Source organism: Motacilla alba, chromosome 15 (assembly GCF_015832195.1).
Source record: "Motacilla alba alba isolate MOTALB_02 chromosome 15, Motacilla_alba_V1.0_pri, whole genome shotgun sequence".
In the NCBI taxonomy this organism is placed as follows: Eukaryota; Metazoa; Chordata; class Aves; order Passeriformes; family Motacillidae; genus Motacilla; species Motacilla alba.
Genome location: NC_052030.1, coordinates 11239997 through 11258587, shown reverse-complemented (window position 1 = coordinate 11258587; position 18591 = coordinate 11239997). Strand labels below are relative to the sequence as shown.

At 41.7% G+C, this 18591-nt stretch overlaps 1 protein-coding gene across 3 annotated transcripts in view; it reads right to left on the bottom strand.

Moving 5' to 3' along the window:
- Positions 1 to 18591, bottom strand: part of ATP2A2 (ATPase sarcoplasmic/endoplasmic reticulum Ca2+ transporting 2) — a 43569-nt gene extending 24978 nt beyond the window's left edge. For 2 of the 3 annotated variants that reach the window (XR_005258785.1, XM_038152790.1), the window contains exons 1-5: positions 18224 to 18591; positions 17130 to 17147; positions 16959 to 17041; positions 10004 to 10108; positions 6385 to 6523 (exon numbers count right to left, since the gene is read on the bottom strand). Coding sequence is in view for 2 of the 3 variants with exons in the window: in XM_038152790.1 (XP_038008718.1) it covers positions 6385 to 6523; positions 10004 to 10108; positions 16959 to 17041; positions 17130 to 17147; positions 18224 to 18341 (463 nt within the window). In the remaining variant the exon portion in view is untranslated. The remainder of the gene's footprint in view (positions 1 to 6384; positions 6524 to 10003; positions 10109 to 16958; positions 17042 to 17129; positions 17148 to 18223) is intronic. The other variant, XM_038152792.1, reaches the window with a different exon arrangement.

Here is an 18591-nt window from a genome sequence, read left to right as displayed (position 1 = left end):
AGGCAGGAACATTACAAGAAGTTTTGTTTCTTTTTTATGTTAATGTGTCACAAGAACAATTCCTCCTCTTTGCAAAGAAAGAGATCTGTTTGCAGCAAGTCCCTCTTTGTGATCACAGCAAATGAAAGTAATTCTTCCTGTAGATATCAGAGGAGCTGTTCATATACAACATGTTCATATACAACAGCTGTTCATGTACCTCACACTTTATTTATGTTTATCATTAACCAAAGCCAGCGTCACCCTGGATCTGCTATCAGCACACTGGGGGTTGGAACTGGACTTTATTGTAATAAAGATTATCAGTACAGCTCCAATTATTCCATAGTTGAACAGTTTTTCAACACAAACAGTTCCTCAAACTGAGTAAAAGCATCCCCAAACCAACTGCCAAAACACACCAAATTTTAAGAATGGAAATGAAGAGATTTAAAATAACAGATAAGGGATGCTACACACTTCAAACAACAGAACTGAGGGGTTTCTGAGTGTTGAATTGAGTACTGCTGGGGACAGTAATATTTAAAGCTCACACCTGAATAGAAGGTTGCTTTTATTTAGAGGTAGAGCTGCTCCAACACAACTGGCTTTTGTATTAAACTTCCTTAACACAAGCTCAGCTTAGCTCCTCTTCCCCCTTACAGACAATCTCATCTTCCCACTGTGTTTTATCTCCTTAGAGCACCAGAAACACAATTTTTCTTCTGTAGTAACAGCTTTTAAGTATTTAACACTTCCTGAACAGAGCATAATAAAATGGTACCAAAAATCAGAAGCTCTACAAAACAGGAACACAATTGAGTCCATCTACACTTTCATACAAGGCCAAGAATGTCAAAGTGTCAAAATTAGAAGAGAGATTATGAACCAAATTTTAAGTCTGAGTTTCCACTCCAAACCAGGAAGGTAAAATTTATTTTCCATCGAGACAGATTACACCAGCAAAAGTCCAACAGCTGTAACCATAGCAGGAAAACAGAACTTGCTTTCACTAGCAAGGTGAATATTACATTTAAATTCATTCTTTGCATTAAACAACGTGCATGAAACAGCTTCTCTCATCCACCTTCTGCATTCTGGGCAGACAGAAAGTATCCCCAGAGCTTGCTGTGCAGTGGATGCAAGGTGTGAGTATCCTAACCCAGGAACTGCTCAAGGTAGAGGTTAAGAAAACATTTAAACAACACATATCTACTGTTTCTTATAAAGGAAAGCCAAAAGGACAGAAAAAGCTTTGCTTTCTGGGAGTAAAGTATTTCCAGGTCAAAACTGAGGGTTGAAAGAAATGGAGATATTGTGGTAAATAGTACATAAGACTCGAATTTGCTTAATCTTGTTTCTTTTCATTCTCTAAAAAGAGACTTGTCCTTCACTCTGAAGAGGGCACCAGAACATTAGCTAAGATGTGCTGATGGACAGGGACCCTGCTTGTAAGTCTGCACTCTTTTCTAAACCACATTTGTCTAGTTTTAGCTTTTAATTAGTGGATCTATTTATACCACTGCCTACTAGATGGAAAACTCTTGTGATCAGCCTATAAAAATATCTAATAGCAGAAAGAACAGACTGGTAAGTTAAGCTTCAACTTAAGCCAGGTCAGGTAGAGAACAACAGCTTCTGCACACCAAAGCTGAAGTCCTGTTTCCAAGTTATGCTGCATTTGGGTAACAGAAGAACCCAAAGTCAGAATTTTGGAAGCGCAGCAAAGTTTCAAGTGCAAGTTTTCCTTAGCCTTAAAAAAAACAAAACAAAACAAACAAAACAAACAAACAAAAAAACCAAACCAATTTCCTCTGCCAGAGTAATACAGTAGGAACTGAACATTATCTTGATGTCCAAGCTTTTTGTTCAGTACTATTTGTCCTTATAATAAAACCCACTCAGTATCACCTCTGTCAGAGTACTGACTATCAGGTATGTTCTCAATTTTCAAGCAACTAAACCAGAATTAGTTTTGCTATTTTTACCAGACAGTTTGGTAACTCTGAAGAAAAATGCTACAAGAATTGGGGTAAAAATTGGAAATGTGTTTTGCAATATTTCCAATGTGTGTTGAAAGTGACAGGAGTTTAGGCCGTGCCCTGAGCTGAACCTCCCATAACTCCAGACTCCAGTGAAGTATGGAATGGAGTTTGGACTGTGTCTGGTTATCCCCAAGCTGCCTCTGATGTTCTGGCCAAAATGTTCACTGAAGCTCACAGATTTATGGACTACTTGTACATGTATTTATTAACCACTGATCTTACCTTCCTCTCTTTTCTGGTTCAAAAGCAGTACTTCAGGGAAAAAAGCAAAATATGTGCTTTAAAACCCAGACCCAAACAGTTTGCACCTGGTAAGGAAACACCCACAACATTTGCAGCAAATTCTTTCTCCCCACCAAGAGAAGCTCTCAGCAGTTTGCTTCAGGACAGCCTCCAGCAGGTCTCTGTTCTGGGCTTAAGCCTTCCTCCAGCCTTCCTCCATCCTTATCTTTTCCAATCTCAATACTTTCCCAGAAAAAGTAAACCTGCATCTCTAGCACTGAGTCTGAAAATCAATCCTAGTTGTTAGGAAAGTAACACAGGCACAAGGACTCAGATGTTTTGGAATAAGACCTGCAACATCCATGTTCTCAGTTGTACTACCAGCAAGAACCTGGAGCTCTTCACAACCACATGGGAGTGACACAATTCACATCAAGAATCTTCCTTCCTGACCTTCTTCATCCCAAAATTCATCTTTCTTTTATTATAAGGCACCCAAGAATCCTGAAGTGCTCTGCAGTTGGAATAAAAAGCCTCCAAGTAGTTCTTGCCTACTCCGTGCCAGGTATAAAACAAAGTTTTCTGGACTAAACACTAATTTAATAAGCAAAACTTCTGGCAATCCTGTGTATATTTTTAACATGTTGAGTACTTACAGATACAGTAACAGAGGACAAGAACCATCCTTCAGAAATTCAGGAAAAAGAGGAATTACTGTGGCTGTGCTTTGGCCATTTAGTGACTGCAACTATTGAACTTTCATTTATTAAATTACAGAAACTCAGATACACTGTGTCTGCTCCAGAAATTTTAGACAGGAAAATACAGTGGAAGTGAACAAAGGTCATTTCTGCTCCCAAATGTGCTTCTATTAAAAGAATACATGATTTACAACCAGTTTATCCCAATTATTCAGGCTAACTTCATACAAAACTTATAAGAAGCAGGGCCATGCTATTCTCAATTTCTCTTTAAAATGTCACTTTAACCCAGCAAACAAAAAACTTAACTAAATCAAAGTGTACCTAATCTATTAAGATAGGCCCCTGGTTACAGATTTAGAGTGTACCCTGCAATTAACTCCAGCTTCTACAACAACATGATAATCCATTTAAAGGCAGGCAAACTGAAAAGCCATGTGAGGACAGCATCTGGATGTCTGTCACTTCATCAATTCTAAGAAAGACTCTGTAGCTTAGTAACCATCACACACTACAGCTCTGAGAACCACACTCATCACAGGTCTGCAAGCAAATTCAAGGCACACTTCCCAAATCTGTCACCCCAACGTCCCTAAGAGCTCCTGTTCATTGTACAGCACCTTTTCCACCATCTCTGCTGAAGTGAGCGTGGAGGAAAGTCCTTTAAACAACATGCAGTTGAGAAATTAATATCTGCATGTATCAATAGCAACCTAACAATTCCAACAATTGAGTTATGTCTGTGTCAGACCCACACACAGCTATTTCAAATTAGCAAAGCTGTTACAGCATTAAATACAGCTATTTTGCAAGGGATGACTTGTAGGAATTTGTTCACTATTAGTTATCAGCACAGGGGAGAAACCAATCACCTGGCTGTTTGTGCCACAGGGTCGAAAGAGATTTGCCTGGACACACAAATGTCGTTGGCACTTGGCCAGGAATTCCAGAGCCAGATATGTATCCCAGCATGAAGGGCTCTGTCACTTCCCTACATGGCCATCTTTCTGCAAACCACATGTCAAAGGCCATCGCAGTCCTCCTGCACTTGAGGCACAGGCATGCACAGAGTCTCTCTCACCTCCAGGTCTTGACACCAACACTGGGACATGATGCATTTAGTGGCTCTTCTCTGTTTGCTCTGTGGCTTTTCTCAGTTTGATTACGATTAAAACTTATCATTGTCTAGCTACAAGAATTTATTGTTTCAGCATCAGAAGTTGTGTTACACTGAAGCACTGATTTCTCTATTAAACATCCACGTGACTTATCATTAACTGCAGCTCCAAGTGAAGGTAATTTAAGTGTATTGTTTGATCCACAAATTTAAGTGAGCATTTTACCCAGAGAAGCTCCTACAATCCATCAACAAGCCAGACCACCGATCTTAAAGGACAATCATAAGACTTGGATATTTTTTGGGTTTCTACATCAGCATACTGGCTTAAGCTTGTCCCTATCTTAAAAACCCATCAATTCTACATATGCTGGGCTATCAGTCATTGTTCTACAAGCAGATTTTAATAATGCAATAGTAACCCTGTGATAAAGAGGACACTATGCTAGTTAAAGGCAGCCTGGTGTTACAGGCACATCGGTTATTCCCAGTTCGTTTTTCTCCCTCAGACACAGGCCTTTTAAACAGAGTAATTGATTTTATTGGTACTGACAATATACAGCAGGTAAGTAAGAGCCCACACATCCCCCAGGTGTTCTCATACAGAATAAAGGCAAAGCTAAATTTGAAGATGAAAACACAATCTGTACCTCTTCTGAAACGGCAGTGAATCAAGGAGAAAGCGTTCTGTGCTCTGTATACAAGCCAGAGCATCAAAACCCAGCATTTCTCCTCAGTGATACCCCAAACCAGTTCAAAACACACAGTCATCAACTCCTGATTCTACCAACTCTGCTTTGAAGTACCAAAAAACACAACCCGAGTGTATTCCCATGATGAAAACTCCTTCCAAAACCACCATTCCATTGCTGACATTTAAAAACAGGATAAGGATTTGGCCCAGCCATCCACTGCAGAGTCTGTAATTGATACAGCTCTGTTTGCCTCAAAAGGACACGTCAACCACAGCAGAAACAACCCCCCTTGCAGAGCACACAGCTCTGGCCCTGCGGAGCAGGAGCAGTGAGGCACAGCACAGTCACTGACAAGGCATCACAGTGCACCCTTCATTTCACTATCACCACTCTGGATTTGGACTTGTAGCTGAATCACCCTGTGCACAAAACAGGGGCTTCAGACAGGGCTCAGCCAACCTTAAAGTTTCTCAACGTTAAAAGTTTCTCAAGGAATGAAAGCTGGGCAGGCAGCCAGCAGCAACTTCATTCTGAGTGCACACTCTCTTTGCCTGCTAATTAAAACAGGAGGATAGTCAAGTTTAAGGGTATATATTTATCTCCTCTTGAGACAGCTACCACCTCTAAAATCAAAGTGACATGAGTGCAAAGAAAGTTTGATGTACACCCTATATTGCTCCCAAAGGAAAAATCACTCAGTTAACAGTGGATAATGACCTACAAAATCTGAGCATGCAACACCCCTGACACTCAGCAAGAGCCACCTAGTTTTATCTGGGAAGGAACAGTCAAGCCCAGTTCAGAGAAAATTTATTACCATGGCATTATCACCAAAATGATGGAATTTTAGCTAGAAGTATATAACCCATCTATTTTTGCACTCCTTCCAGACAAAGACACAGCTTCTAGAGCAAAACTAAGGTATTACAAAGCTCTAGGCAAAAGTCCAGGCTTTTCAGACTGGCACTTCAAAAGCTTACCCAGGAGAAATGGGGAGCTCTACCCTGCATAGCTCATGTATTTGAGATCTGTACAGCAAATTGTGAGAAGGAGCAATAAAGAATTGTGAAAGATGAGAAAACAGTGAAGTCACATGCCAGTCATACTTGCTGAGAGGACAGAAGACATTTGTGAAGAGAAGTTCAAAGGCACTGCTACTACAAGCCTAAGAGCTGGAGAAACACATTCAGATGGAGTAACAGACTGTGACTAAAAAAAAATATCTCTGTGCTCCCAAACCTAAGGAAACTGCAGACATTTTAACACCAGGAACAAAATCTATTTTGTGATAGAAAAGCAGACAAACTTTAAGATACTCTGAAACCAGACGCTAGAAAACAAAATTTTACATTTGTGACAAGTGTTAAAACCACAACTCCAATTAAGACGCCTTACTTTCAGACCTACCAATTAAACTAAGTGGCAATTTGAAAAACAATCCCTTCCGTACACATGCACATTGAAGGTAATTACAGATGAACAGGAGCAAGATTGTTCTTAAGTGAAGCATATACTTAGGAGTGTTTGAAAACTCCCCCCAGGGTCTGAAATCATTAAGACAAAGCCCCACAACAATTTTACATTAATATGCTAATGCCTGCATGCACCACATAAGGGGGTCTTACCTGCCACTTCCACGATATCACCCGGCACAATGTCTCTTGCTTTAATCCTCTGGACACTTTTCCGGTCCTGTCGATACACTTTGCCCATCTCTGGCTCATATTCTTTAAGAGCTTCAATAGCATTTTCAGCATTTCTTTCCTAAAAGGCAGCAAAAACGTGTAATTTTGAAAGCCCTCCAGGAAAATAAGCCTGTCATATCCGATTTTCCAAAAGCATTATCATATGAATGCTACCAACTCAGCTCAGCTATATTTCTTCACACAGAACACAGAATTCTGTGTCCCCTCCCCTTAGGAGGTTGCTGACTGGAAATCATTAGAGTGTAATTCAGGTGTTTGTGGGCCTTTAGAGCACAGAAATTGTTCATTTCAATGCTGCAGCATTTGCCATCAAGAATATCCACTGCGTTGTTTCAGGGAGGTCACACAAAGAGTTGCATGTCACATATGGATGCTTTTTGACATTAAAAAAAGCACTAATCAGAATTAAGATTTGTGGATGTAGGTGTTGGCTGCACCTTGGCTGGAGCAGCTTACACTCAGCCTGGAGTGGACCAGCCCTGCTGAATTTCATTTACTGACACAAATCAAGGATAAAGTTATGATGAAGCCAACTTATTATCAACTTTATTTCAGCAAATCAAGTCATGCTGAAGTGAAATTAAAGCATATTCTAGAAACTTCCCCAGAATCTCCAAACAATTTACAAACTCAGATGAATCCCCATGCAGGAAAATCTTTTGATGTCCACTAACACATCAGCTTTCTACCTCAGCTGCAGCCCTCTCACTGAGCTCTAGCAGAGATTGGTATCAGGATTGTGATGCCACCTGGATAAAGAACAACTGCAGAAACAACTTATCAGTGCTCCTTCTGCAGCTCTTGGAGAAAGAACCTATTTTCCATTTCCCTGCCTATTGACAAGAACAAACGTCATTTAGCCCTGATAATTACAGATAATGGCAGAGTGCACAGAGTTTTTAGAACATCTGCCCTTCAAATATACATCAGCCTTTCCAGACAATAAGAAATTCCTCCTTGCATGTCAAAGCAGAAACAAAACCATCAGAAATTCAAAAGTTAAGGAACTCACTAGTTCTTTGTAACAGTGCAGCTGAAAATGACTGTCACCAGAACTACCTAAAGGAACTAACATTTACATGGCACAGCTCAGGGGCTGGCAGGGCATATACCAGCACAGAGCCAGAAAACTGCAAGTAATACCAGCCCCATATTCCACCAGGTGAATTAATTCTGCTCCTCAGCACTAGAACATCAGCACTGCTCTTCTGTGGACTATGAGCCACTGTGAGGCAAAACCTTAAAGTCCCACAAAAGGAAGGTTACTTCAACAGAAGTTTTTCTTCAAAACAGAGAAATAAGAATCCAACATGATGATCCAGGTGGCCAAGAAGGCCAATGGCACATGGCTTGGAGCAGAAATAGTGCAGCCAGTAAGATCAGAGCACAGGAGATGGGCACTGCTGAGGCACCTCCAATTCTGGGGGCAGTTTTGGGCCCCTCGTGACAAGAAGGACGTGGAGGGGCTGGATCATCACCAGGGAAGGAGACAGAGCTGGGGAAGGGTCTGAGGCACCAGGAGCACCTGAGGGAATTGGGAGTGGGGCTCAGCCTGGAGAAAAGGAGGCTCAGGGGGGACCTTGTCACTCTCTAGAAAAGGAACAGAACAAGAATAAACATCCAAATTGCACCAGGAGAAATTTAGAATGGGTATTAGCAGCAATTTCTTCACAGAAACGGTTGTCAAGCATCCAAAGAGGCTGCTCAGGAAGGTGGATGAATCACCATGCCTGCAGGTATCTAAAATGTACATGTGGCCCTCAGGGACCTCATGGTTTTGTTGTGGTCTTGGCAGTGCATGGTTAACAGTGCGACTTGATGATCTCAGAGATCTTTTCCACCCTCAACAACTCCATGATTCAGCTCATTCAGCCAGCTCACAGCGCTAGACTGAGTCTTTTTGCTGCAGTTTGCCTAAGTTATGGTAGCCAGACTACCCTGCAGGCCCTGGAGCACGGGCAGGTGCTCCTGGGGAGAGCTGCACATGAGAGGAAAGGTTGAGGGCAGCAGAGCTGTGACTCAGTGCTCACATCTGGTACCTGTAGGAACAGATACATTTATGGGTGGAGACTGTGTACTGTGGCTGATTTTCCATGCCCATTAGAACAAGGCAATGAGTCACTTCATCTGGGCAGAACTCTTTCACAATGAAGTTCCATGCATGTAGAAATATACATAGAGGTGTTCTTTGCACACTCTGACATCAGGAAAAAGCCTGATTATTTCCTACAACAGGGAAAGAACTACACAAGAAAAATCATCAAACTATACAGACAGCTTTAGCTTCCATTTCATGCTTAGAATTAGCACCTGCAGAACTGCAACTCACGAGTTTCAAGTTAAACATTAACTCTTGCACAATTACTTTATGAAGACTTGAATATAAAATGTCCTTTAAGGGGGCAGTGCTGTCACCCCTGGACCAACATTATCTCTTCCCTACACACCTGCTCCAGCAGGGTGGGCAGCAAGCTGGGTACTGCTAAAAACTGAATTTTGAGGAGCACTCTTCAGCCAGCTCACTTGGGATAGCACAAAGCAGAGCACAGGAATGGGCAGCAATGCCACTCAAGGCCACTTCTTCCAGCAGGCAGGGTCCTCTCTAATATGTTGTAACCTATTAACAGGATTCCTCCTCTTAATTTTTGTTATTTTGGCCAGTTTGGTATTTTTTAAAGCATGAAGCCTCATGCACTAAGAGAGCAAGTAATTATGTCACACTAACACCCTCACTTAGGAAAAAGCCCAGCAAAAACAAACAATCATACCAAAGAACTTACCATAAAAATCCCAGAGCATTTTTTATCTGCAGAAAAAAAACCCCTCAAACAAAACATCCACTGCCTAAAGTGATCAAATTAGCAAAGTGAAGTGGTATGAACATTTTTGTTTTGGCATCTCACGAAGTGTGATTTTATGTTATGATACTACTGTCTATATGATTTATAAAAAGACATCAAATTAATGTCACAGCTGACAGTGTAGGAAAAGTTTTATGGTATTTGGATGTTTTCATCAGAAACTTGTGCCTTTTGACAGGCATGCAGTCTTTGGATGTACACTTAATAGGTACTACAGTGATTGAACAGGGAGAATTAATACTGCATTAATAATTTACTAAAGTAACAGTTGTCTCAAGAGGAACCAGAAAAGAAACAAGATTACAAGTGCTCCATCCTTTGTTCCTCAGTCAAGAAGCAAACCACTCCAATTGTTCTTAGCTTTGCAAGGCCTGATTTACTGCCTGAATTCAGGGCTTTATTCTGGCCTGTCTCGTTCATGTGTTCAGCAGTGTGTGGCCAAACACACTGATGGGCATTTTGCCCTTCTGGCAACACTTCTGAAGCTTTCATTTTACCTTTAAGTCAACACTTTCTGTTGAGAAGCTTTATGGTTTGCTGACTCTCAGGAATCCCAAGTTAGCAACACATCCTACTTGCTTTGTAGGAACACCCAACACTACAGGGTACAGTGCTTCCTCTCAGACCATAAAACCCCAAAACATTTGTGACTGGATGCTGTAAAAGTCTCTGCATACCTGCCACACTCCCACAATTGCATTGGCTACTAATATGAGTAAGATTACAAAAGGCTCTACAAATGCTGTGATGGTTTCTTCACCTTCTTCAAACCAGGCCAGGACCTGCAAGAGAAACACAGTGATTTAAATTCCTAATTTACACAGACACCTTGCAAACTTTATGCCTGCTCAGTTCCAACTGCTCAGACTTCAGCAGTTTTGGAAACCCCTCAACCTACTAAGTTTGTAGTTCTGTAATTCATGAATGAGTTGGCAAAATGGAATGGAAAAGGAGAAAAAGAATCTTTACTAAAGCAGTACAAAGTTCATTTTAGAGGCCACTCTTCTTTTAAAGGAGTAAGCTATTTATCTGGGAAACAATTGCTACTGTTGCTTCAGAAGTGAAAGGAGAAGTTGTGACAACAGTTATGACAATGAAAAAAAATTATTTAATTACTGTATAAAACAAGACATGGATTAGTTTGACTACTTAAAACACTAAAACCTTGCCAGAATCTGAATTTTAAGCAAGTTAATCGCCCTTTACCAGCAACTTAGCCACACCAATGGAAACAGCTTTACAAGTTTCCAGTGAGTAGATACAAAAAACCATCATCTACTCATTAAAATACAAATAGTGTCATATTGAAGCATCTAAGTGAATGGTATAGTTATATCTGAAGCTGGATTGTAAACCAAGTAGCTGACAAAGCTCAAAACTGGATTTTAAAATGTAAATCAAACTTGAGGACTTGCATAAAAGGCTCCACACAGATTTTATTATATTCATTTGTTTTAAAAGTGCACGCCAGTGTTAGGTATCTGTCATTCATTTGACTTGAACGTGTCAGGGCCTCTGCAGAGTGCTGGAGTCACTGATGAAAAGTCAAGTTAACATGACCAGAGAGGAAGAGCATTTTCGTCAACATGTTGAGCAACAGGAAGCCTGGAAAGTGACAGTAAATAGGAACAACGTGTTGAGATAATTAGGGCTGGTAGTCAGGCAACAGCACTCTGAATCACTAGAAGACTGCAGCGAGCAAACTGTTACTAAAGCAAGCCCATGATTCCACCAACATGCTGCTCCGAGCTACTGCTCAATTGTGAGACACTCCGGGATGTCAAAAGGAAGGAGCAGCAGCATGAAAGCCTCAAGCAGAAAACAGACTGTCAAGCAAATCCAAGGCAACGAGAAATTTTTATTACAAAGGGATAAACTTGTAAGATCCAGGTTGTGATTAATACGACTGCAACGTTCCAGCTGGCAACACAACACTTTGAGGGTCTGTGTAATCCCCCTGCAGAAGAGATTTAGTTGGGATCTCTCCACACCTCGGTGCTCTCCAATCCCTGGAACAGCTCCTGCCATTTGCCCTGGGGGGACAGTGGGACAGGCCCTGCTGTCCCTGCTCACCCCACACACATCCCTGTGCCACAGGCAGCCTCCCCTCTGCACCAGAGCTGCTGCTGCCCGTGCAGCTGCAGGAGAGCCCAACGGGGCATTTCCAGATCTCTCACAAGGTCACACGCTGCCAGCAGATTTGGTTTCTTCCCTGCCTTTCTTTATTGGAATTCTGTAGAGCCCACTTTGCTTCCAAACAAAGCAAATAAATTATGTTGTGATGTGCTTATCTGAGCAGCCACCTACAAAGTTAACTGGAATAAAACATCTGCTTTACATGACATTAAACCAGAATCTTTTCCAATTTAAGACCACGTGTGTTGTAAAATAACATTGAGAAAGGCCACAACTTCCAGAGGTAAGGAAAGGAGCTACAAGGACAGCTAGACCCAAGTATGTCAAGGAGAGCCAAAATTAAGTTTTCAAGGGATCTTTTCTTTCCATAAGCCATTATTTCAAAAAGAGCAGATGAACTCAAATTAGAGATCCTGAGAGTATAGAGCCTGAAGGTTTAAATCTTCATTGCTGTTTTTCTGGTGAAATTATCAAACTGTGACAAGACTAAAGTGAAGTATCTGGTTAACCCTGGAAGGCAGCAACACGCATTTCTCTCTCCAGAAATTTCTACACAACTACTACCACTGGAACAATCCAAGCTCCCAGCTCTAGAACAGTTTAGTAAACATAAGACATAAAATAACCCTATACATTGCAAGTTCTTGTTTTTGCTTTAGCAGACTACAGCTGTATTAACACACAGGATATTTGCAATACACAACACATTCTGTAACAGATCAGGTTTATTATTTGATAGCAGCCTGAAGTAAAAAAAAAAAAAAAAAAAACAAAACAAAGGCAAGAAAACAAAGAGGAAGTAGCACAAGCAATAACAAATATTTAACTTTGCATTTTTAGCAACAACAGAGGCCTGGTAAAGACTAGACAATTCTTGTCCAAGCCACTGAGTCCTTGTCAGAAAGTTTCCACTAGCACACTTTTAAGACCCTGGAGAGGTTTACAGTGAGAGATCTCTTTTTTTTTTTTTTCTCTCCATTTCTACTCAGAAAGGCCCCACCATGTTTCAGCCCTAATCACTTAAAACTCACATGTAGAACAGCTTCATTTCCAGGTCACTGATCTCCAATGCTCTGGTCAGGCACTACTGTCAATAGGTAAAAACACCATGTACTTAAGAAAGAGTAGGAAGAATAAGATAATTGCCCAAGAGAAATGCCCAAAAATATATGGGAAATAATAGCAAGACACGAAAGCCCCATATCAACAGCCTTAAAGGACAACCTTCATTCAGCATATCTGCTTTAGGGCTGCCAGAGCTACGGCTTGCAGAGCCTGTTTTAAACAAAGCCTAACGGGGTGGACCTGCAGGACTCTGAGGCAAAAGATACACAATGACAGGCAAACAGCACTTGGTTATCTGCAAAAAGGGGACAGAGGTACAATGCCAAAGCCAGCCAGCAACGAGGGGAGCGCTGATGGAAGCGGCTGGAACAGCGCAAGTGCCCTCGCAGCTTTTTCCATTTCTGCAAGTGAAGGATCTCTATTGCCAGGGAAGTTGTGGAGACAAGTTACCTCAGATGACTACATATCATTAAGTAACAACAATTGAATTGGAGAATGGAGTGTGGAGACAGAATTGTGCTGCCCAGCAGGCTGTACCCGCTCACCACTAACAGAGGAAAAGCAAATACTTTGTTGTCAGCAACCGAACAGGGATTTTTGTTTGGTTTTCATTTTGACAACAGAAACTTAGAAGCAAGCTGGGAGAGGTAAGACCTCATCCCAACAGAAAGAAGTCCCAGGTTAATTAGAGCAGGTCATACAAAACACGTGGACTGCTTTTAAGAGTTTTCTTCTCACAGGATAATGCGATTTCAGTTTTAATATATTTTGGACAGAGTATCAACTACTGCTCAGAAAGCCCTTTTTTTAGTGATTTCTCCTTTCAATACAAATTAGCTTAAAAATAAGCAGATGCTAACTATTTCAGCAGTCCTGTTCCATCCATGTCAGTTATACTGAACACCAGGTAACATTTAAGAAAAACTTCCCAATTTTAGATCTGTGATTCAGTAGAGACTTTTGTCTGCTACACAAGGAGGTCAGGGGAAAAAAAATCTCAGACACAAACCAACACATCCTGACCACATGCATAAGCACAAAATTAAGAATTCTACTGAGTTCACAGACTAGAAGCACCCATCAATGGGTATTTCTGAATACCCGTATTTCTGAAAATAAATATATTATTATAACAATAAGAGGAGGAATAAAAAGACACCTGTCACCTACAGTTTAATTTTTACAACATAAAATGGAATCACAATGACTTCTCACATTTTTTATCACCCCTACCCTCATGCTAATGAGCAATCTAAGTTTAGCTAAAAGCATGTCAGTGTCACGTTCTACAGCAACCCTTATCTTGTGCCACACACTCGCTGCTGCTGACCTTAACAGGTAGCTTTTGGGGTGATTTCAGGGCAAAGCCTGCAACACTGTTAATGACACATCCTACTTCTCCAAGAGGACCTTTGCTCACCTTTTACCACAAGCTAGGTTTTACTCATGCTAATTTACAGGCTATTACAATCTCTGGGCTAAAGCACAGTGTATTGTTTTAATCTAAACACAGATATCCACTATTAGAAAACATTCTCAGGACATTGACTTCTAAGTCAGCTTAGGAATCAAAGGAATAACTGAGGGGAGAGAATGCTCTCAGGATGCTGTACAAATACTTCAAGGTTTGGTAGAGTTTACAGCCTACGCTGCACCTTGTAGGAGGAAATCCACTGTGTGATGCAGAGCTAAGACTGCAGAGTTCAGCACACACCACTGCTTAAAGCAGCCACACTTCACCAAGGAATTATTCTACATCAGATACAGTTAACGTTTTGCAACCTGTCAAAATCACTTACACAGCAAAGCAAGCTGTTCTTTTCAGTAAACACTGCAGATCTGAGCACATGCTACACAAGTATCAAGAATTAAAAGCCATGAATACACTCCACAGGTTTATTTCTGCAGAGGTTTCACAGATCCAACAGAAGACTGAGACAAGTCTATTCACAGATCCATTTACTCACCATCAGGAATTATTTATACTGTTTCTCTTCCAAAGCCATACTTAAGGCTTTCACTAACCAGTTCTGACCTGGAATGTAGGACACAGGATCCACAGCCCACAAACACGCAGCATCTGACCCCGGCAATCAGCCGGGCTGACACAGATTGAGCTGCTGCTCTGAGTTATTTCACTGACACGTACCTGACAGGCAGTGCGGGAGCAGAGGGCACAAAAGGCACTCTGAACACTCTGAAGTTTATGTTCTGCATAAGAAGGGATGTTTCTGCACAAAACCCAATGCAGGGCTCAGCATTACAGATGAGTGTTACTGTGCACGCAGTTCTAACAGCAATAAACTAATATGATTTATGACTGCAACACAGCCACCATAAAAACCTCCTTCAACACACACCAAAAAAATTACTTATATACTTCAAGATCCTCTCTCTTAATACCTGAATCCTAATTTTTCTAAACTGACAATGTACAGCTGGTCAAGAACACCAGAACTTAGGTGATGTAATTACATCCTATTTTTGCAGTAATGCAATCCTTGTATCAACATATCCAACAGCGCTTTACAGCTACTACCCAAGTCTGTATTATGCTTTCATCAAGAAAAAGTGTTAAAACCTAAGAAAAACAGATAAGATGATTGCCTTCCGAGCAAAGAAAACACCAGAAACAAACACAAAGGGGAAGAACTTTTAAAGTACCAAAATGATAATATATCTAGAGGGGTTTTACTTTTCACCAGAGAAAAATCTTTACCTCTAACATCAATTTAGTGTGCCTCTGTAACTCCAAAATAGAAGGCAGAAAAAAGGCAGAGCAGTAGCCCAAGGTCATGTACCATGTCAGCTGAACAGAAGCAGAGAACCCAGATCTATCCCACACTCTATTAGACTACAGTCTCCTCTTAATTAGATAGGAAAATTAACCATACTGAAAAAAGCAACTGAATTCAGCTACTAATCAAGTTTTCCAAGAGGACTCAGCAGTGTATGTTCCATGACCTCTGTCAGTCTGGTCTCATGCTCACTCAGACGCAGTAATCAAAGCTTTAGTTTGGGAAATCTGATTTTTCACTTACTTGTTTATAATAAAAACAACTAATTTACTTTGGCACGGAAGGCTAACAAACTTCTACGGTGTCATTTGTCTCACAAGATAACAGAAACACTCCTGACTTTTCAGGAACAAAAAGACATCCCCTTCTCACCCTCTGTGAGGAAAAGGGGAAAGAGGAGAGGGAAAAAAAAAAAAAAGCTTTTGAATGACTGTTTATTCAATTTTCAATAGCCAGCCTGATTTCCTCTCCAGGAAACAGAGGAGTGAGTGAAGCACATCTGTCTCCATGGTCAGGACTGATGTCACCAGGCACTGCTCAGCCGGTCCTGGTGAATTACAGACCAAAGCCAGAGCCCTCTGGAAGGTGTTGGTGTGGGGAGAGCAGATCCCCAGCACAGCACAAACTGCAGCACCAGGGCAACCCTTCCCCCAGCACACAACAGCTCCAGAGCACATTCTCCTCTGCCCATCCTAATTAGCTTGCCCTTAGCTAAAGAGTCACCACAATTTCCACTCCCCCCAAGAGCTGCAGCATTTTTTTTTTTCAAATAGTTAATTACAACTCCAGGGCAAAGTCTACTGTAAACTTTTACTCCCTACCTAAACAATTTAATATTCTGCAAGCTTTTGTTTCTGTTGTCCAGCTCCCCAATAAGCCTTCACCTTCCTTCTCTGAGTCTTCACTCCGTTTTCCAGTTTTTCAGCAAGCACATACCATTTACACATAATGTAAGAAGATTGCCTAATCATGTTTTTTTTTTTAGAAAAAAAAAAAAAAAAGTTAAAAACTTCTTGTTCTTTTAGTCCTGTATGCAAAGCAAGATGTCCATTTAATGACTTGACTATCCAAAGGTCAGTTACCAAATTTGGTCAACAATGGTGCCATCACAGCCGTCAACATTCTTGTCACTGTCAAAAGCAACAACTGTCACCTTGCTATTATCAGGAAGGGAAGGCAACTGGAATATTCGCCATGTAGATTCTATTTACAGTCTGCATTGCATCCAAAAATGTCTTCCAGTGATTATACATCGAGCTTGATAAAGATTAACCCAAAGGCAAGAAGAATGTCCAGTTAAACGATTACCTACTCAAGGTTAGTTTTCAAAGCCAACAGCAGCATTGGGAAATCCCACCTCAAATAAGCAAACTGGCTTGAATGAGAAGCACTTTTTAGAATATCTGTCTGGTGTAGTTGTGTACTTATGACTCATGCAGTGAAAGACTCCCCAAAATTTTTGTTGGCTAGCACACAGAAACCTCGTCACAAGGAATCAATTTAAGAGACAGCAATCTTGCATCTATCCAGCAAGGAAGAATAATTTCAGTGTGCACAGGTCATATACATTGGAATATGTCACTCTGCCATACAGAACCCTAGGAAATGAAAGAAATAAATAAATCATACTTACAAAAGATATGCAAGCGGCCAGCAACAAAATTCTAACTAGTAAGTCTTCAAATTGTTCAATCACAAGCTCGAGTAAGGTTTTTCCTGCAATATGTAACAAAGCCATTGAGTCATGCACATTTACAAAAATGAATTATCAACAAGAATTAGCAGATTTCGTAACCATGCTCACCTTCCTCTGCCGGCAGCTCTGTCAGCGCAAGATTTTTCCAGGAAGCATGTGAAAGAAAAGAAATCATCGAAGAAACACATTAGAGCATTATCAGGAATCCACACCAGATATTCTTCCTGAAGTGCACATTCAGCTGGGGTGGATTTGACAGACACACTGAAAGCCCCACTAAGGCTGCTCTTTTCACCAGAGTATGTGAATGGGCCTGAGAGTTTTGCATTTTAAGACACATAAATGTTCGCGGGAATGTGCCAAGGGTTATAATTCAGCCAAGTCATCACTCCAGCCAGCTGTGGGACTTCTGCTGTTGCTGCACACAAAGGGTCAAAGGCTCAAAACGCTTTTCAAATGCTTTCTGACAAAGCTTTTCCTCCACATTCACTTAAAAAAAACAAAACACAAACCATCAAACTTGGTTAAAAATATTTCAGATTCTTTCCTCCATTTTAAGGGTATGTCCTTATTTCTGCTCTCCCCTTTATGTTCCTGTAACTAGATTTAGTAACCCAAGAGGCATAAAAGCAGTGTTAAAGCTAAAAAAAACCACCTCCACCGTGTAATCTTCTCATAGATTTTCATTTTTACACAACGGCAAGGGAGTTCAGAAGGGACTAGGACACCGAAGCAGTGAGGATTAAAAAAAATGAATTTTGTGTCCCGACTGGGGAGAAGAATATAAAATAAGGGGCTGAAAGGCGCTAAAAAGCTGGGGGAAATGAAGGTCAAGACAGGGGAAAAAAAACCAAAAAAAACCCGTAAATCCTAACCCCCAAAGCGCTTCATTTCAGAATGGAAGAAGGTTTCCCACCGTTAAGGTGAAAGGGAATGGAGGTGACACCCTCCTCCCCAGAGCAGCCCTGCGAGCTCGGGATTGAAAGAAACCCACGAGGTGGAGTTCAAGTCAGCCATCTTCTCTCCCTCGCTCCTATTCCGGGTCCTGGAAGAGATGCCGGCTTCGCCAGTGCACACGCGTTAGGCCTCGCACAGGGCCCCGGCAAGGATGAGGGAGAGGAGAGAGGGCTGGGGAAGGGAGCAGAGGGGGAAGAGGGCGAGCGCCGGCGGCAGCATCCCCGCGGCGGGGCCGCCTCACCTACCGTTGGAGCCCCATTTCTCCTTCAGCTTCTTCACTTGCTCGAGGCTGAGCCCGGTGCTCTCGTTGACGCCGAAATAAGCCAAAACTTCCTCCACAGTCTTTGTGTGCGCGTTCTCCATGGCTGGGGCAGGGAGCAGCAAATGGTGCCGTGCCTCGCCTCTTCCTCCTCCCTCTCCTCCTCCTCAGCGGCGGCGGGGGCGGCGGCGAGACCCCTCCTCAGCCCTCACCACCCCCGTGCTATCACCATAGACCCTCTCCCGCAGCAGAGGAGCCCGAGCACACCTCTTTCGTGGCGGAGGAGGCCCGGAGGGGCAGGAAAAAAATTAAAAATTAAAAAAAAAAAAATAGGGAAAGCCGCCCTTAAAAAAA